Below are 20790 nucleotides of genomic sequence, written 5' to 3' on the forward strand. Positions count from 1 at the left end.
GGAAAAATGAGAAATCTCTGATCAACTTTTAACCCTTATAGCTTCCTAACAAAAAAAAAAATTTGGTAACAAAATTGTGCTGATGTAAAGTAGACATGTGGGAAATGTTATTTATTAGCTATTTTGTGTGACATATCTCTTTGATTTAAGGGCATGAAAATTCAAAGTTTGAAAATTGCAAAATTTTCTAAATTTTCGCCAAATTTCCGATTTTTTCAAAAATAAACCCAAGTGATATCGAAGAAATTTCACCACTATCATGAAATACAATATGTCACGAAAAAACAATCTCAGAATCAGGGGAATACGCTGAAGCGTTCCAGAGTAATTACTTCATAAAGTGACAGTGGTCAGAATTGAAAAAATTGGCCCGGTCACGAAGGCAAAAACAGTCTCTGGTGCGAAGTGGTTAATCGTTTCTGCATCAGAATTGCCGCTGCAGAAACGCTTAAACGCATAGTGGGCACACAGCCTGAATGCAGCTCTGGTGTATAATACAGGATGTAACTCAGGATCAGTACAGGATCAATAATGTAATGTATGTACACAGTGACTTCACCAGCAGAATAGTGAGTGCAGCTCTGGAGTATAATACAGGATGTAACTCAGGATCAGTACAGGATCAATAATGTAATGTATGTACACAGTGACTTCACCAGCAGAATAGTGAGTGCAGCTCTGGAGTATAATACATGATGTAACTCAGGATCAGTAATGTATGTACAAAGTGACTGCACCAGTAGAATAGTGAGTGCAGCTCTGGGGTATAATACAGGATGTAACTCAGGATCAGTAATGTATGTACACAGTAACTGCACCAGCAGAATAGTGAGTGCAGCTCTGGAGTATAATACAGGATGTAACTCAGGATCAATATAAGATTTCTGTCTCGTGTTTGATGGCTTTGACTATTGTTCTTTAATCAATGTCACCATGAACTAGAACTCCCAGCATGTTTGAGGCTGTTGGGGTCTGCTGGGTGTTGTAGTGTTGCAGCTGTCTGACGTTGCTGCTGTTTGCGCTGTATTACTCCATCTCCTTGGTGACTGTCTCCCGTGTTTGCTCGCTCCTCGCCTTCACTGCAGATCCCCCATCACCAGGAGACGCTGCCTCCTCCGGATTGCGGCCTCCGCTGATTATAGCCTCTCTCCCTGTACCAAAACAGCCGTCCAGGCATTTGGCTGGGTTTGTGTCTCACGGTTCTCCGTGCCAAGTCTGAGTCACTTTCCCTGGGCCGAGGAGGCTCCGCTCCGGGCAGGTGGAGAATTCACTGTATAGAAAGAAACAGGAAGGATTAACTCTTTCACCGACCAAATGACTTTCTTGGTTTCTGTTCAGTTTGATCATTTTAGAGCCGGCCATTCAACACATTGGGGAACGTTGGAGTCGGGAGACCCCTTTATCCCACCCCACTGCCATTCTCCTCATTGCTTACAGGTTGCCACTTGCTAATTGTCGGGAGCCCACAAGTATCTTTGCTCTCCATCCCTCAGCCTGCAAAACATCACTAGTGTCTCCCTCCGCCTTTTTAATAAGGGTTCATTCATACATTTCCTTACTGCAATCCCAGGGTCAATGAAATGCGAATCTGCAGATGATTGTACGCTTTACCGATTCTGCTCAGGGTCCGCCAAGTGCAAGCGAGGTCACTGGTGAAGCCATGCTTGGACTGGGTCTATACCGTCTCCTCCATTATTTCTTATGTGCAACAACATGTTCCTGCTGTACGTACCACTTGCTTTCCATGCAGGGGGCATATAGGGGAAAGACCCCCTGATGATGATGATACCTAGCTGGGTTCCGCTAATCACTATCCTGGATCTTATTTTCTAGATCGAGAAACGAATGGACGCGGTCAGGTTCGTCTGCCACAATGCTCACAAGAAGATTATGGGCTGCTTGCAGGTGCCGCCTGGCACTGACCTGGAGAAGAGATACGTGAGTACAATTCATGGGCAATGATCTATATTCATCCATCTATCTGCATGCATATATTCCAGTTTTTTATGTCTGAGTAATTCCCTAGAAAATAGCATTGTTGGGACTAGGGTTGGACTGGCCCGCCAGAGAACCGGATAATCCTCCGGTGGGCCTTGGCTTCTCCTTCAAAAGAGTTTATAGTACAAACCTGGCTGCTGCTATGGGGCTTTTGAGTGGGGGAGAACCTGGCGCCACCATCTGGATTTCACATTGTCGGCATTAGACTTGGACTGGCCCACTAGAGAATCTTCTGGTGGGTCCTGACTTCTCCTTCAGGAGAGTTTATAGTGCAAACCTTGCAGCTGCTATGGGTTTTGTCAGAGAAATATTGAAAATATTCATTCTCCCTTTTTTCCCCTGAAGCCCCTCTCACCCCCCCCCCCTTATCCACCTTTAGTCACAAGACAAGAGCTAGCAATTGACCACTTGGCAGTACAAGAGCTGCCTCCATGTAAATCTCAGCACAAAAACCCAATTAACACACTCCTGAGTAAGGCCTTGTACACAAATGCTGGCAAGATAGGGGCCACCAACCTACTTAAAATGCGAGTAGATTTCCCCTGGCAAAGGCAAGGGACAATTAGACGCAGGCTTGCGATAAATCTACAGATACCTGTTGAAATTCCATTCCCAGGGCTTCAAAGAGAGTTTAACAAAAGTCTCCAGACTCTTTGGAGCCGAAATATGGAATAACTAAAGTTCCATACATCCGATAATGATGGGACTCATATTTTTAGTGACAAGGTCAGCTGGGGAACGATAGGGATATTTTCCTGTCTCTGTAAACCCCTCCGTGGAGCTGTAGTGCAAAAGCACCAGAATAATGAATTGCAGGTACGCCATGCGTGGTATCTATGGAAAGTTAAATTCATTACAGAAAATATGGTATCACTTTTGGGCTTCTGCGAGCAACCAGGGTTAAGTTATCGCAGAAGTTAGTTATTTTAATAAAAACATGAAGGGTGGAGCCTGAGCCCACATGATATCAACACAGGGGTGTGTGGGCAGATCTCCCCTTAGGCATAAAAGATTGATCCATACTCCTTGCCAGGGGGGTATAGATACTATAAGCAATGGGTCACGTTCAATAACGTTCAGATCAAATCGGGGAGCCCCTCCTCCACCTATATTGAGTCGTCTCAGCGATCTTATATTAAGTCTCTTCTTTAATCCTTATTATTTTGTGTAACTGCTTATGTATAGAAATGTCTCCTTTGTAATATCCTTGTATATATTATTCTTAAACACTGCCTCCCTTTTGGATTAAATATAAAATTGAATAGTTCTGTTTCTTTTGTCCTGTAATCGTTCCCTTCCCCGAAGCCATATATGCTACCAGAACGCAGGCGTCCGCCCAGGCCTGTATTATATTTCAAACTCGGCCGGTGGTGACAGCGAATAATAATAATAATCGGGCTATTTTGAAGCTGACCGTGATTGTACGGAGGGCACATATTCCATGCGTTGGAATCCAGAGGTGTGATGCCATACGCTACTAGTCGCTTGCCGATACCTTTGTCAGGATTTCATCAGGGATCCGCAAGCACACTACAGAGTGACGGCACGGTGAGATATCGTGTGATCTCCCCGCTGTCGTCGCTGTGGAATACCTGACAGGTTTCTTGAGTGGGGGAGAACCTGGCGCCACCATCTGAATTTCACATTGTCGGGACTAGGCTTGGACTGGCCCACCGGAGAATCCTGATACAGTGCCTGATAAAAATCAGTCTAGGTCCAAAAAAACACTTTAATGATGATTCATTGGTTTTGTATAGATGAAAGGTGGGCCCTCAGAATCAAGTCCTCTGGTGGGCCCAATGTTCCTCAGTCTGACACTGGTCGGGACCCATTTATATAAGTAAAATTCTCAATATTCAGATGAACCCTTTTTTGTTTCCTTTGCAGAAAAAGTTGCCTCTTATGGGGGTATCCCAGTCCCTGAATGAAGGTTGTGCACAGCTCAGCGATGAAACCCTTTTAGGGTAAGTGACAAAGGGACTTGGGTGGCGAGAAGACGCGTCCATCAAGATCAATCTTTAGAGTCACCCCAGTGCTCATTTCTTGTGTATAAAGCTGGCCGAAAAATTTTAAAGGGTTAGAAATATGTAGTCAAAATTGCAAAAAGTTTGTAAAAATAGAAAGTTGCTTGTTTTGCGAGTATTAAAAATCCTTCAATGTTCTCAAGCATGGTCTCCAAATATGCGGTGCGTCGCCTTTGCCCCATGGCAGTAGATTGATCGTATTATTTCTGTCTTTCAGGAAGACCTTGAACTCATGTGGAGATGCGGAGCAACGGCTGGCCCAGGAGCTCTCTCAGCACGAGTTCCAGATCGAAAAAGACATCTTAGAACCCTTAAACCAGCTGACGGAGGTAAGTCCGCGCCGGACCCCACATGTCTGACACTATGGATCAACACGTAACTTGCATTCTCTCGTGGATTTAACAGATTTAGGGCGCAATCAGACTGACATATAAATCAGATTGGTTTGCAGGGCACGGAGTGGCCCGAGCTTGACAGCTGCATAGAAATCCATGAAGCAGTCACGAAAGGGTCGGAAGTGCCGCCGGCCAGTCCGTGCACTGCGTTCCAATCTCTGTCCAATTTATCCTGCCGTATTTCTGCGCCCTTAGGCGTGCAATCTGTGTCTAGATCCACATATATTCTGACCATGAATACAAGGCAACTTTGGTCACAACACTGGTCATGCGGCCAATGGTTTTTCGATGCAAGTGAATGGGGTCGCATTGCACCCCGTTGAGGTACAATGACCCTGAAATCCAAATAGTTTTGACTTTTTGCTTTTTCACTCCAGTTTGATATCCCCAACATCCAGAAGCAGAGGAAACAGCTGGCTAAGCTCGTGTTAGACATGGATTCTGCACGAGGAAGGTGAGAAAATAATGGATTTATGAATGTGGCGGAAGTCCTCCAACCCCAACTTTAAGGACCAAAAATGATGCACTTGTGCCCAACGTCCTCTGTTGTAGTCAGTGGGACTTATAGAGGACGGCTGAGCTTGCACTCTCTTCCTACGTGTTCTCCCCACCTACAGGGGTCTAGTCCCAGTTGTAATACCCTCGCATACTAGACACCTTTGACCTGTCCTATAAATACACCATAAATATCTGTCTTCACACTACCCCCTTGTAATGTATGAATTAGTGACCCGTCATCTACCTCACAACGGTGTGCCATTTCTTCTCCTCCCGTGAAGCCCCCATATCCCTCCTATTGATACTGTAGGCCGACACGTCAATGCTTTTTTTTTTTGTGCAGGTATAACCAAGCGCAGAAATCCTCAAATACTAATTTCCAAATGCAACCAGGGAAGCTGGACTCTTTAAGAGAAGAGATGGAAGAAGCGGAGAATAAAGTGGAACAATGCAAGGTGACCGGAAAAGTACTCTTTTGGGGGGTGTTCTTTATATTAATATGTTTAGGGGGCTTTTACAATTTCTGCTGCTCTTTTATAGTTTATTGTGGTCTGATTATTATACAGATATTTTATTTATTTTGTCTATACAAATATTTATAACCCATAACTTCCATTCCTCGATCTCCTTGCAGGATCAGCTGGCAGCCGACATGTACAATTTTCTCTCCAAAGAAGGGGAGTACGGTCTATTTTTCGTCACGGTAAGACAGACGCTGAACGTAATCATTGCCGTACCGGACGGGTGCAGAGCCGAAAGGTTCGGGGGCGACTTACACTTTTGTGCACATTTGTTACAACATCAGATTTACATGGGCGATTGTATGGAGGTCGATGCAAACCAGATGGGGAGAAATGATGATTATTACTATGGTTCGGTCCCTATACAGTTTGCAGATCGTCGGCAGCACGTCGCCTGTTTACACTAGATGATGTGCTGCCGAGAGAGATCAGCCGTCCAACCAGCATTTTTGTTGTTAGGAATGAACATTTGCAAATTCCTTTTTAAGATCGAAATCCCCCATTAATCCCTTGTATGTTCTCATCTGCCCTCATCTCATCCATTTCATTTCAGAGCTTTTGTTTTTTGTTTTTTTACATGTTCTATTTTTTTATCCCCTTTCTTGGTAGGATTGTGTCACTTGTGTCTCCGGCTTCATGTCAGCCGTGAGCAAAGGGCACAAAGGCGACGAGAAGCCTGTAAAAGGACTCCGCACCTTTATTTGCAGGAGTTTAGTGATGTAAAGTCATCGCCTCGGTTTTCTTCTATTTTTAGTGTTTCTTTACCCTCCTGCAAACTTCCGGTGTAACATAAAGATATGTTTTTGTCTGACGCTAAACTTTCCCCCTTTTTGAGGGAAAAAAAGTTAAAATTGAATTTGCGACTATTGCAATTCTTTCAGCCATCTTTGGATTCTTACAGCTTTTTACCTGCGGAAATTTATCGTATTCGGGTCACAATATCGTCACGCGTCCAAAAGTTGCACAAATTTAGGAAGTTGTGACTTTTCTGGCTTTTTTTTTTACATTACTGTTCACAAGCATGATACCAAAATATATAAAAAAAATAAATATTTACCTGGCCTGTTTGACTTCATATACAGTCAGACCGGTCTGGCGGGTTTATACGGACCTTTAAAGGGAAACTGTAGAGAAATGTTCTCCATTGTATGAGCTATAAGGGATTGCCTGACATTTAAAGGGGTTGTCCTGTAAATAATATTTATCCCCTTGTCCACAGGGTAGATGATAGAATGTACTAGCATTGAGGGGTCCGACTGCTGAGACCCCCAATGATTTTGAGAAAATGGTCCAAAACTCAGAGTGGTAGTGAGCATGTGCAACCACCATGAATGGCCTAACAGTCATACATGCTCACTACTGCATCAGTCGCCCATTCTCACGATCAGTTTTGGGGTTCCCGCGATCATATATATCATATAAGTTGTTTTTTTTCTTTCCAAAAACAGCTTTATCCTTGTCCGTGACTCTTGAATGCGGCTAAGCTGCAATACCAGACCGAACCTGCGGACAAGAGTGGCGCTGACCCATTTTTTTTCTTTTTTTTTTTTTTAAAGCAGCCATAATTTTTGATTCCGGCTACCAGGGGTGGGAAAACGGTAACTTGGACCCCCTAGTTTTATGAGCAGCCGTAGGTCGCCTTTTTTGTTTTCCAGGTCCGTGTCTCACTTGCCTCATTGTGTTTTGTTTCTTTGTCTGTGGCTCATGTCTTCAGTTATTAGAGGCACAAGCAGACTACCATAGAAGAGCACTATCTGTATTAGAAAAAGCACTGCCTGAAATCCAGGCCCAGCAAGGTAACCCTCCACAGCCGCCTGGCTTCTTGCACCCCTCTCAGCTTTTGGCTTGATCTTACCCTCCGGCACAATGTGTCCTGCTTGTGCGTCTTACTCTCTGGGACCTAGATGGTGCGCTGCCAGGAGCCGGCCCTCCGGGGCCACGTGCAGGCGGGTGCTGGCAGAGTCTGAGGGTTGCTCTGTTTCCTGCTAGTCTCTCTAATTTTCACTCTTTTTTTGCTGTGATTTTTCTTTCCGCCTCTTTCCTCCATAACGCGGTGCTTTGTGGGTTCTAACATTCAAAGAGCAATTTCAGCCATAAGAAACTAAAAAAAAAAAAGACTGACCGCAGCGGTTTCCTACCAGACTGTGGACCCAGGACGTCTTTCCAATTGTCAGAATGTAATTATAACTATGTGTGTGAATGGACGCATAATTGGCGCTATACTACATCAACACCAAGTGCCGTACTATAATACCGTCATCATGAGCACGGCGGCACTACTGCTCCGTTTTGTAGCATTGCATAAGCCCTTCTGTACCCCACTATGCCTATGCTTTCACACGGCAGAGTACAGAGGACCCCTAATGTTTCGGAGGTCCATACAGTACCTGAGGGAGCCTGTAGCAGAACTATTTTACATTTGGCCGGAGTTGCTCTTTACTAAATTATTAACCATTTTGGCGTGAAAATAATGGGGTTGGATTCTGTCAGTGAATAATTAGTCCAATATTTGGCACCAGGTGGGTTTGCCCGAGCCACATGGATATCTAACATAGACTTGGCTATCCGCGCCAGTGTTTCGCCATCTCTTGCTTCTTCTTTTGCATTTTCTGATTTTTTCTATAAAGCTTCATACTTCAGTTTCGTTGCTCACTAGCTTTACTTTTTGGCTTTCCCCTCTCTCCTCCATTGCATATTTCCTTTCGCTCCAGACAAGTGGACGGAGAAGCCGGCATTCGGAACGGCACTGGAGGAGCACCTGAAGCGCAGCTCGCGGGACATTGCGGTTCCCATTGAAGCCTGTGTGATGATGCTGCTCGAAACCGGGATGAAGGAAGAGGTGGGTAGCCCTCCATGTCACAGCCTGGTCTGATCTGGACAAACAAGTATATTTTTCAGCTCATTAGTAAGATATAGCTTACGGGTCTTATTCTTTTCTGCAGGGATTGTTTAGGATAGCCGCCGGTGCCTCCAAGCTCAAGAAGCTAAAAGCGGCTCTGGACTGCTCCACGTCCCACCTGGAAGAGTTTTACTCGGACCCCCATGCCGTGGCAGGTAAGAGACATATATGTTAGTATCGCACCCTCTTGTGGTTTGCTGTGGCCGGCATTGTTTCCAGCCAAACAACAATCTGCATGGAGCTAATGTATGTGGGTTTCCTTCAATTTACTTCAAGAAAAAAAAAATGGGTTGGTTTCCCACCTACCCCGTGTTAGGCTATGCTTGAGGTTGGAAAAGGTACTGAAGAATGAGTTTTTGGCAAGACGTTGGCACAGGATGTACCTAGCGCAGAGGAGGTGCTTCCCCTGAAGTCCTGGGTCAGCCATGGATGCCGCACGAAGTCCTGGGTCAGCCATGGATGCCGCACGAAGTCCTGGGTCAGCCATGGATGCCGCACGAAGTCCTGGGTCAGCCATGGATGCCGCACGAAGTCCTGGGTCAGCCATGGATGCCGCACGAAGTCCTGGGTCAGCCATGGATGCCGCACGAAGTCCTGGGTCAGCCATGGATACCGCACGAAGTTGCCATCACCTCCTAGGTCACTGCGTATATTCTCTGCGACCGTCCCTGGTACATATGTGCCGGGTGACCCTTAAGGTGGTTGTTTTACCTTAGAAAATCACATCCGCTAGAGACGGCAGCTCACCTGTCTGTGACCTGCATTTGGTATTAAAGTTCGTCTTCATTCACGTAAGTTTGGATGAGGTGCGGACGCAGCATGTGGGCAACCAAAGTCGCCAAGACAACTTTAAAGAAAAAAAAAAAAACTTTGTAGAATCCATAGAAAACATCCCGTATCTCCGATTTGGTGTAAACTACATTTTTGGGATGATTAAAGTATTTTTTAAGTAGTACTGTAGTTAGTAAGGGAGAACCCCATTGTTATGACGCCCCCTAGTGACCAAATTATTACTAAATCGATAGTGGTGTAATATCTATTTTCTTTTAAAGGGGCATTAAAGTCTTACCTCCGCGAGCTGCCGGAACCTCTGATGACCTTCTCTCTGTACGAGGAGTGGATCGCTGCTGGGAAGTAAGCAGAATCTCATTTATTTATGAAGCTTTTATGCAGGGTAGAAAATCTTGATTGTATCACTAAGAGCATTGGCTATAGAAGCGGGGTAATCCAGGCAATTACAGCTCATCAGGGCCGAGGCTGCACAGGGACCCACATCGCCATTACAAAGCATGGCATCTTAAAGGGGCACTCCAGGATAAGCAGATACTGTGCTTTCCATCATGCTCTACGATCCGCCATCCAGTATCCGTTTACTTCGTGACTCACTTTTTATATACTTTGCCTTCAGCGTCCAAGACCAGAACACAAAGCTGCAGAATTTGTGGGTTGTGTGCCAGAAACTACCCAAACCCAACTTTGAAAATTTCAGGTAAGAGGCTTTTCTGTCTGTTCCAAAGTTAGAAGAAACATTGAGGTGCCCATATACACTACACCGTGTGCGCCTGTTCTTCTAACCCAGGGATGTCAATCTTAAACACACAGGGGGTAAAAATGAAAAACTTGGACAATGTAGTCCTCCATACAGAATAATGGGCCCCACATGGTCCTCCATACAGTATAATGGCCCCACATAGTCCTCCATACAGAATAATGGTCCCCGCATAGTCATCCATACAGAATATTGGTCCCTGCATAGTCCTCCATACAGAATAATGGGCCCCACATAGTCCTCCATACAGTATAATGGTCCCCGCATAGTCATCCATACGGAATATTGGGCCCCGCATAGTCATCCATACAGTATAATGGGCCCCGCATAGTCATCCATACAGAATATTGGTCCCTGCATAGTCATCCATACAGAATATTGGTCCCCGCATAGTCATCCATACGGAATATTGGTCCCCGCATAGTCATCCATACAGTATAATGGGCCCCGCATAGTCATCCATACAGTATAATGGGCCCCGCATAGTCCTCCATACAGTATAATGGGCCCCGCATAGTCTTCCATACAGAATAATGGTCCCTGCACAGTCCTCCATACAGAATAATGGTCCCCTCATAGTCCTCCATACAGTATAATGGGCCCCGCATAGTCCTCCATACAGTATAATGGGCCCCACATAGTCCTCCATACAGAATAATGGGCCCCACATAGTCCTCCATACAGTATAATGGCCCCCACATAGTCCTCCGTATAGAAGAATGGCCCCCACATAGTCCTCCATACAGTATAATGGGCCCCACATAGTCCTCCATACAGAATAATGGGCCCCACATAGTCCTCCATACAGAATAATGGGCCCCACATAGGGGTGGTGGTTCTGGTGTCTCGGGCCAGAGTTTGACATGTATGCTGTCCTGCCTCTCCTGACCTCCCCCATACACATGAAAGCCACATGCTGCAAGACACTCCTGTCTGTGGCTTATCCTCCAGAGCGTCTGAAAGCCCCCATACACATTAGATATTCATCTGCTCCCGCAGAAATTCACTTTCTGTATATGAGGGTCTTAACCTGCCCTCAGTTTATTTTTTTACCTAAAATCAATGAATTTGGGTTTAAAAATCATTTTTCAATAGGGTTTTATTAAAGATTTTGCAACGCTTTTACAGACTTTTTATTTTCCTGCACATTCAACTTTGATGTGGTCATAAATCAGAAGAAGACAGATAAGAGTTACAAACACCCCATCAGACCTTCAGAACGAGCTCACTGATAGATTTTTAGTTACCTCATTCTGCAGCCAGCAATAGACAGTGCAGCAGAAAAGGGTATATAAGTAATAAGATTCAAAATTTCTAATGGAAACCGTTTGCAAACTTGATTTTTGGCCTCTGATTAATGATTTTGTGTTCGCCCCCTGGTTCTTGGATCTCCACATTGTTGTAAAAATCTGCCATTTGTTATCACATCACTGTCTCTGTTCTCCAGGTATCTTGTAAAGTTCTTGGCCAAGCTGAGTCAAAGCAGCGACGTGAACAAGATGACGCCCAGCAACATCGCGATTGTGCTCGGCCCAAATCTTCTGTGGTCGAAGCATGAAGGGTGAGTAATATGGGAAAGTGATCGCACATCCATAGAATAAGCCATCACTTTATGATCGACCTCTGGGACCCCCCACCCATCCATATATGAGGTACTATATAAGGGGCTGCTATCCTCCATGCCCCATTCAGTGGGGATTGCTCCTCCGCAGAGGCGACGGTCCATATCAACGTCTTCCCATCAGGGTAACTGGCTATAATGTAGAGCTCCGCGGCCAGGGAGGAATGTGCAGCGCTGCGGTTCGGTGTCAGTTTGCTGTTCCCAGGCCTGTGGTTTTCCTTGCTGTTCCCAGGCCTGTGGTTTTCCTTGCTGTTCCCAGGCCTGTGGTTTTCCTTGCTGTTCCCAGGCCTGTGGTTTTCCTTGCTGTTCCCAGGCCTGTGGTTTTCCTTGCTGTTCCCAGGCCTGTGGTTTTCCTTGCTGTTCCCAGGCCTGTGGTTTTCCTTGCTGTTCCCAGGCCTGTGGTTTTCCTTGCTGTTCCCAGGCCTGTGGTTTTCCTTGCTGTTCCCAGGCCTGTGGTTTTCCTTGCTGTTCCCAGGCCTGTGGTTTTCCTTGCTGTTCCCAGGCCTGTGGTTTTCCTTGCTGTTCCCAGGCCTGTGGTTTTCCTTGCTGTTCCCAGGCCTGTGGTTTTCCTTGCTGTTCCCAGGCCTGTGGTTTTCCTTGCTGTTCCCAGGCCTGTGGTTTTCCTTGCTGTTCCCAGGCCTGTGGTTTTCCTTGCTGTTCCCAGGCCTGTGGTTTTCCTTGCTGTTCCCAGGCCTGTGGTTTTCCTTGCTGTTCCCAGGCCTGTGGTTTTCCTTGCTGTTCCCAGGCCTGTGGTTTTCCTTGCTGTTCCCAGGCCTGTGGTTTTCCTTGCTGTTCCCAGGCCTGTGGTTTTCCTTGCTGTTCCCAGGCCTGTGGTTTTCCTTGCTGTTCCCAGGCCTGTGGTTTTCCTTGCTGTTCCCAGGCCTGTGGTTTTCCTTGCTGTTCCCAGGCCTGTGGTTTTCCTTGCTGTTCCCAGGCCTGTGGTTTTCCTTGCTGTTCCCAGGCCTGTGGTTTTCCTTGCTGTTCCCAGGCCTGTGGTTTTCCTTGCTGTTCCCAGGCCTGTGGTTTTCCTTGCTGTTCCCAGGCCTGTGGTTTTCCTTGCTGTTCCCAGGCCTGTGGTTTTCCTTGCTGTTCCCAGGCCTGTGGTTTTCCTTGCTGTTCCCAGGCCTGTGGTTTTCCTTGCTGTTCCCAGGCCTGTGGTTTTTCCTTGCTGTTCCCAGGCCTGTGGTTTTCCTTGCTGTTCCCAGGCCTGTGGTTTTTCTTGCTGTTCCCAGGCCTGTGGTTTTTCCTTGCTGTTCCCAGGCCTGTGGTTTTTCCTTGCTGTTCCCAGGCCTGTGGTTTTTCCTTGCTGTTCCCAGGCCTGTGGTTTTCCTTGCTGTTCCCAGGCCTGTGGTTTTCCTTGCTGTTCCCAGGCCTGTGGTTTTCCTTGCTGTTCCCAGGCCTGTGGTTTTTCCTTGCTGTTCCCAGGCCTGTGGTTTTTCCTTGCTGTTCCCAGGCCTGTGGTTTTTCCTTGCTGTTCCCAGGCCTGTGGTTTTTCCTTGCTGTTCCCAGGCCTGTGGTTTTTCCTTGCTGTTCCCAGGCCTGTGGTTTTTCCTTGCTGTTCCCAGGCCTGTGGTTTTTCCTTGCTGTTCCCAGGCCTGTGGTTTTTCCTTGCTGTTCCCAGGCCTGTGGTTTTTCCTTGCTGTTCCCAGGCCTGTGGTTTTTCCTTGCTGTTCCCAGGCCTGTGGTTTTTCCTTGCTGTTCCCAGGCCTGTGGTTTTTCCTTGCTGTTCCCAGGCCTGTGGTTTTTCCTTGCTGTTCCCAGGCCTGTGGTTTTTCCTTGCTGTTCCCAGGCCTGTGGTTTTTCCTTGCTGTTCCCAGGCCTGTGGTTTTTCCTTGCTGTTCCCAGGCCTGTGGTTTTTCCTTGCTGTTCCCAGGCCTGTGGTTTTTCCTTGCTGTTCCCAGGCCTGTGGTTTTTCCTTGCTGTTCCCAGGCCTGTGGTTTTTCCTTGCTGTTCCCAGGCCTGTGGTTTTCCTTGCTGTTCCCAGGCCTGTGGTTTTTCCTTGCTGTTCCCAGGCCTGTGGTTTTTCCTTGCTGTTCCCAGGCCTGTGGTTTTTCCTTGCTGTTCCCAGGCCTGTGGTTTTTCCTTGCTGTTCCCAGGCCTGTGGTTTTTCCTTGCTGTTCCCAGGCCTGTGGTTTTTCCTTGCTGTTCCCAGGCCTGTGGTTTTTCCTTGCTGTTCCCAGGCCTGTGGTTTTTCCTTGCTGTTCCCAGGCCTGTGGTTTTTCCTTGCTGTTCCCAGGCCTGTGGTTTTTCCTTGCTGTTCCCAGGCCTGTGGTTTTTCCTTGCTGTTCCCAGGCCTGTGGTTTTTCCTTGCTGTTCCCAGGCCTGTGGTTTTTCCTTGCTGTTCCCAGGCCTGTGGTTTTTCCTTGCTGTTCCCAGGCCTGTGGTTTTTCCTTGCTGTTCCCAGGCCTGTGGTTTTTCCTTGCTGTTCCCAGGCCTGTGGTTTTTCCTTGCTGTTCCCAGGCCTGTGGTTTTTCCTTGCTGTTCCCAGGCCTGTGGTTTTTCCTTGCTGCTCCCAGGCCTGTGGTTTTTCCTTGCTGCTCCCAGGCCTGTGGTTTTTCCTTGCTGCTCCCAGGCCTGTGGTTTTTCCTTGCTGCTCCCAGGCCTGTGGTTTTTCCTTGCTGCTCCCAGGCCTGTGGTTTTTCCTTGCTGCTCCCAGGCCTGTGGTTTTTCCTTGCTGCTCCCAGGCCTGTGGTTTTTCCTTGCTGCTCCCAGGCCTGTGGTTTTTCCTTGCTGTTCCCAGGCCTGTGGTTTTTCATCTTGGACGGACTTCATGCGCTCTCTGTCATTTTCAGCATGCCGCCTTCTTTCTCCGTGTATCGGCTTACCCACATCTGTTCACATACGTATAATTTGGCTGTCATTGCTCATCGTCTCTGAATTCATAGTTTCAAAAGTAAGCAAAAAATAAAATGCTTAAAGGACTATTCCACTACTTTTTATCAGAATGGTCCGACACCCGAATAGTAAGCTGTAACTACACAGCTCAATCAACTGTGTAGTGGCCGCTGCCGGTTACTGCAGATCCGCCCCAGTATAAAAGTTGGGAAACAACACCTAAAATACTTTGATTTCTGCAGCAGAAGTGTGCCACCAGGGGGAGCAAACTGAGGACAGATGTATACAGCTAGCATTGATTTTCATCTTCAGTTTTTGTACCCCTCGAGTGATGATCTTTTGCTCCAGATACAGTGGGGAAAAAAGTATTTAGTCAGCCACCAATTGTGCAAGTTCTCCCACTTATAAAGATGAGCTCGGCCTGTAATTGACATCATAGGTCGACCTCAACTATGAGAGACAAAATGAGAAAACAAATCCTGAAAATCACATTGTCTGATTTGGAAAGACATTTTTTCAAATTTTGGTGGAAAATAAGTTTTTGGTCAATTACAAAAGTTCATCTCAATGCTTTGTTATATATCCTTTGTTGGCAATGACAGAGGTGAAACGTTTTCTGTGAGTCTTCACGAGGTTGGCACACACTGTTGCTGGTATGTTGTCCCATTCCTCCATGCAGATCTCCTCTAGAGCAGTGATGTTTTGGGGCTGTCGCTGGGCAACACGGACTTTCAACTCCCTCCAAAGGTTTTCTATAGGGTTTAGATCTGGAGACTGGCTAGGCTACTCCAGGACATTGAAATGCTTCTTGCAAAGCCACCCCTTCATTGCCCTGGCAATGTGCTTGGGATCATTGTCATGGTTTAAGACCCAGCCACGTTTCATTTTCAATGCCCTTGCTGATGGAAGGAGGTTTGCACTCAAAATATCACGATACATGGCCCCATTCATTCTTTCATGTACACGGATCAGTCATCTTGAAACCTTGGCAGAGAAACAGCCCCAAAGCATGATGTTGCCACCCCCATGCTTCACAGTAGGTATGGTGTTCTTAGGATGCAACTCAACATTCCTTCTCCTCCAAACACGCCAAGTTGTGTTTCTATCAAACAGTTCTACTATGGTTTCATCTGACCATATGATATTCTCCCAATACTCTTCTGGATCATCGAAATGCTCTCTAGTAAATTTCAGACGGGCCCAGACATGTAATGGCTTAAGCAGGGGGACACGTCTGGCACTGCAGGATCTGAGTCCCTGGCGGCGTAGTGTGTTACTGATGGTAGCCTGTGTGACATTGGTCCCAGCTCTCTGCAGGTCATTCACTAGGTCCCCCGTATGGTTTGGGTATTTTTGCTCACTGTTCTTGAGATCATTTTGACCCCACGGGGTGAGATCTTGTGTGGAGCCTCAGATCGAGGGAGATTATCAGTTGTCTTGTATGTCTTCCATTTTCTAATTATTGCTCCCACAGTTGATTTTTTCACACCAAGCTGCTTGCCTATTGCAGATTCAGTCTTCCAGCCTGGTGCAGGGCTACAGTTTTGTTTCTGGTGTCCTTCGACAGCTCTTTAGCCTTCACCATAGTAGAGTTTGGAGTGTGACTGTTTGAGGTTGCGGACAGGTGTCTTTTATACTGATAACAAGTTCAAACAGGAGCCAGTACTACAGGTAATGAGTGGAGGACAGAGGAGCCAGTACTACAGGTAATGAGTGGAGGACAGAGGAGCCAGTACTACAGGTAATGAGTGGAGGACAGAGGAGCCAGTACTACAGGTAATGAGTGGAGGACAGAGGAGCCAGTACTACAGGTAATGAGTGGAGGACAGAGGAGCCAGTACTACAGGTAATGAGTGGAGGACAGAGGAGCCTCTTAAAGAAGAAGTTACAGGTCTGTGAGAGATAGAAATCTTGCTGGTTTGTAATTGACCAAATACTTATTTTCCACCAAAATTTTAAAAAAATTTCTTTCCAAATCAGACAATGTGATTTTCAGGATTTGTTTTCTCATTTTGTCTCTCATAGTTGAGGTCGACCTATGATGTCAATTACAGGCCGACCTCATCTTTATAAGTGGGAGAACTTGCACAATTGGTGGCTGACTAAATACTTTTTTCCCCACTGTATTTATGTATTTTCAGCTCCCAGAAGGGGAAGGAGACCAACCAAAGGTGATACATGGAAGGAAAAAAAAACCCTCTTGGTGTGAGAAGTGATGTAACCCTTTAACAAATCGTTTACATATTGAAACAATCCAATTCATTTGATGCAGTTGAAACCAGAAGTTTACATATACTATATAAAAAGACATATGCAGTGTGTTTCAGGTGTGCATTAAAATACATCCACAGGTGTGCCTCTAATTAACTCAGATGTTGCCAATAAACCTATCAGAAGCTTCCAAACACATTACATCATATGGGCAGTCCAGAACTATTTAAAGGCATAGTAATCTTAGTGTATGTAAACTTTGGACTTTGCAATAAGTAATAAAAATGCCTTAAAACATTCTCTCGCTCATTATTCTGGCATTTGGCAAATATTAAAAATTAAGGTAATCCTAATTGACCTAAAACGGGAAAGGTTTACTCTGGTTTCATGTCCGATATTGAGAAAAACATGTATATGTGTCTTTTTATATAGTGTATGGAAACTTCTGGTTTCAACTGTAATTCAGCTGCCACGTTGGATTCCTATTATTTTTTTCCCTGTTTATTGAGCTCAAAAATGTTTACAAAGGTAAAAAAAATATTATATAATTCTACAGGACTCTGGCGGAGATGGCTGCCGCGACCTCGGTCCATGTGGTGACAATCATCGAGCCCATCATACAGCACGCCGACTGGTTCTTCCCTGAAGGTACCGCGCGCATATAAGTCATATTGGGCAGAAAATACGGGGAAATTCCTGTAATCTGGCACCAATGGGATGGAGAAGGTGCCTGATTAATATATATTTCCCTACTAAATACAAGTAGAGTATGGGGATAAATGTCTGATCTCTGGGGATCCCAAAGTCCTATTTTAGTGTGCACTTGTGATAGGACTTGATACTCTGAATTTCGACTCGGTGGTCCCGACTCTGCTCCTGAGAAGGTTTATCTCTGCCCCAAACTAAAGGATCCCTCATCAGAAATCCAAGGTGCCAATCCTTCTTTCTCCCACCAGGGAGTAGTCGGGGGGCTCCATACACATCGTTGTCTGCAATCCGGCTTTATTCTGTATACTGGGGTCTCGGCTAAGCATTCATTTTCTTATACCTCCTCAATTTCTGACTATTCTTTTTGCTTCAGAGCTGGATTTTAATGTATCCGGTGCGTTTGCTGCAGCTGCTCCCGCAGCCCATCAGAATAACGACACCGCCGCGCACTATGAGTTTGGCGTCATGGAGCGCAAGAGGCCGGTCAGCATGGCGGTGATGGACGGAGATCTCCTGAAGAAGGACAAGTGAGTAACGGGGAATAAACCGTCCGTACAGTAAGAAGCTGACGGCGATCCGGATTTCTTTAAGAATATTTTGCCTCGTCTTCTTGCAGCATCAGCATTAAAGTGCTAGACTTTCAGTTCAACCCGAGGAGAAGCGGGACCTTAACGAGAAAACACGCATCCCCTGCTTTTCAACCTCCACTCCCACCCAGTGAAGGCGGACCACCTGTCGAGGCTGTAGGCAATGCCTCCGATGCTGCCACAACTAATTCTGTGCCAGTTCAACTGGTGGCTTCTACAGATCCTGTCCCAACCCATGGGCAGGAGGAGCCCAGGTAACCTGGATTATTTTTATTTATTTTTTTTTTTATTTATTTTCGAAGCTCTGACGTCTTATCGTGCTCTCATCCACAGCTCGAACAAGACCAAAGAAACCCCTACAGCAACCACACCGCCGTCTCTGCGGAATGGGACTCACCCAACCTCCAGCGGGAACACCAACCAGATAGCGGCCGCTCCTGCACAACAAGGCACTGCCAACCCCAGTCCTCATTCCAGTAGACGAGGTAAAGGATCGTAATCTGTGGGTATTACGGGGGCGAGAGTGGCAGCGCCAGTCTTCAGGGAAAATTACTCCAAATTAACGCTATAGCCGATTCATTCTCCACCTAGACCAGGGATGTCAAACTCAAACACAGAGTGCCAAAATGAAAAACTTGGACAGTGTGGCGGGCCAACCAGTATACAGTATAATGGGTCCCACATAGTCCTCCATACAGAATAATGGCCCCACATAGTCCTCCATACAGAATAATGGGCCCCACATAGTCCTCTATACAGTATAATGGCCCCACATAGTCCTCCATACCGTATAATGGGCCCCACATAGTCCTCCATACCGTATAATGGGCCCCACATAGTCCTCCATACAGTATAATGGGCCCCACATAGTCCTCCATACAGTATAATGGGCCCCACATAGTCCTCCATACAGTATAATGGGCCCCACATAATCCTCTATACAGTATAATGGCCCCACACAGTCCTCCATACAGAATAATGGGCCCCACATAGTCTTCTATACAGAATAATGGACCCCATATAGTCCTACATACAGTACAATGGGCCCTACATAGTCCTCCATACAGAACAATGGCCCCACATAGTCCTCCATACAGAACAATGGCCCCACATAGTCCTCCATACAGTATAATGGGCCCCACATAGTCCTCCATACAGTGTAATGGGCCCCACATAGTCCTCCATACAGAACAATGGCCCCACATAGTCCTCCATACAGTATAATGTGCCCCACATAGTCCTCCATACAGTGTAATGGGCCCCATATAGTCCTCCATACAGAACAATGGCCCCACATAGTCCTCCATACAGTATAATGGGCCCCACATAGTCCTCCATACAGTATAATGGGCCCCACATAGTCCTCCATACAGTATAATGGGCCCCACATAGTCCTCCATACAGTATAATGGGCCCCACATAGTCCTCCATACAGTATAATGGGCCCCACATAGTCCTCCATACAGTGTAATGGTCCCACATAGTCCTCCATACAGTATAATGGGCCCCACATAGTCCTCCATACAGTATAATGGGCCCCACATAGTCCTCCATACAGTATAATGGGCCCCACATAGTCCTCCATACAGTATAATGGGCCCCACATAGTCCTCCATACAGTATAATGGGCCCCACATAATCCTCTATACAGTATAATGGCCCCACACAGTCCTCCATACAGAATAATGGGCCCCACATAGTCTTCTATACAGAATAATGGACCCCATATAGTCCTACATACAGTTCAATGGGCCCTACATAGTCCTCCATACAGAACAATGGCCCCACATAGTCCTCCATACAGAACAATGGCCCCACATAGTCCTCCATACAGAATAATGGGCTCCACATAGTCCTCCATACAGAATAATGGACCCACATAGTCCTCCATACAGTATAATGGGCCCCACATAGTCCTCCATATAGAACAATGGCCCCACATAGTCCTCCATACAGTATAATGGGCCCCACATAGTCCTCCATACAGTATAATGGGCCCCACATAGTCCTCCATACAGTATAATGGGCCCCACATAGTCCTTCATACCGTGTAATGGCCCCACATAGCCCTCCATACAGTATAATGGGCCCCACATAGCCCTCCATACAGTGTAATGGCCCCACATAGTCCTCCATACAGTATAATGGCCCCACATAGTCCTCCATACAGTATAATGGCCCCACATAGTCCTCCATATAGTATAATGGGCCCCACATAGTCCTCCATACAGTATAATGGGCCCCACATAGTCCTCTATACAGTATAATGGCCCCACATAGTCCTCCATACAGTATAATGGGCCCCACATAGTCCTCTATACAGTATAATGGCCCCACATAGTCCTCCATACCGTATAATGGGCCCCACATAGTCCTCCATACCGTATAATGGGCCCCACATAGTCCTCCATACAGTATAATGGGCCCCACATAGTCCTCCATACAGTATAATGGGCCCCACATAGTCCTCCATACAGTATAATGGGCCCCACATAATCCTCTATACAGTATAATGGCCCCACACAGTCCTCCATACAGAATAATGGGCCCCACATAGTCTTCTATACAGAATAATGGACCCCATATAGTCCTACATACAGTTCAATGGGCCCTACATAGTCCTCCATACAGAACAATGGCCCCACATAGTCCTCCATACAGAACAATGGCCCCACATAGTCCTCCATACAGAATAATGGGCTCCACATAGTCCTCCATACAGAATAATGGACCCACATAGTCCTCCATACAGTATAATGGGCCCCACATAGTCCTCCATATAGAACAATGGCCCCACATAGTCCTCCATACAGTATAATGGGCCCCACATAGTCCTCCATACAGTATAATGGGCCCCACATAGTCCTCCATACAGTATAATGGGCCCCACATAGTCCTTCATACCGTGTAATGGCCCCACATAGCCCTCCATACAGTATAATGG

At 46.4% G+C, this 20790-nt stretch overlaps 1 protein-coding gene across 4 annotated transcripts in view; it reads left to right on the top strand.

The window, feature by feature from the left end:
- Positions 1-20790, top strand: part of ARHGAP17 (Rho GTPase activating protein 17) — an 87336-nt gene that overhangs the window by 48736 nt on the left and 17810 nt on the right. For all 4 annotated transcript variants that reach the window (XM_073648336.1, XM_073648337.1, XM_073648334.1 and 1 more), the window contains exons 3-18: positions 1834-1938; positions 3886-3962; positions 4240-4351; positions 4795-4871; positions 5259-5370; positions 5550-5618; positions 7151-7232; positions 8148-8275; positions 8379-8490; positions 9388-9469; positions 9744-9824; positions 11332-11445; positions 17108-17199; positions 17633-17786; positions 17876-18100; positions 18180-18331. In XM_073648336.1, the coding sequence (XP_073504437.1) occupies positions 1834-1938; positions 3886-3962; positions 4240-4351; positions 4795-4871; positions 5259-5370; positions 5550-5618; positions 7151-7232; positions 8148-8275; positions 8379-8490; positions 9388-9469; positions 9744-9824; positions 11332-11445; positions 17108-17199; positions 17633-17786; positions 17876-18100; positions 18180-18331 (1774 nt within the window). The remainder of the gene's footprint in view (positions 1-1833; positions 1939-3885; positions 3963-4239; positions 4352-4794; positions 4872-5258; positions 5371-5549; positions 5619-7150; positions 7233-8147; positions 8276-8378; positions 8491-9387; positions 9470-9743; positions 9825-11331; positions 11446-17107; positions 17200-17632; positions 17787-17875; positions 18101-18179; positions 18332-20790) is intronic.

The sequence above is a fragment of the Phyllobates terribilis genome, unplaced genomic scaffold (genome assembly GCF_046119375.1).
Source record: "Phyllobates terribilis strain yellow unplaced genomic scaffold, ASM4611937v1 Scaffold_9__5_contigs__length_417890890, whole genome shotgun sequence".
NCBI classification, from domain to species: Eukaryota; Metazoa; Chordata; class Amphibia; order Anura; family Dendrobatidae; genus Phyllobates; species Phyllobates terribilis.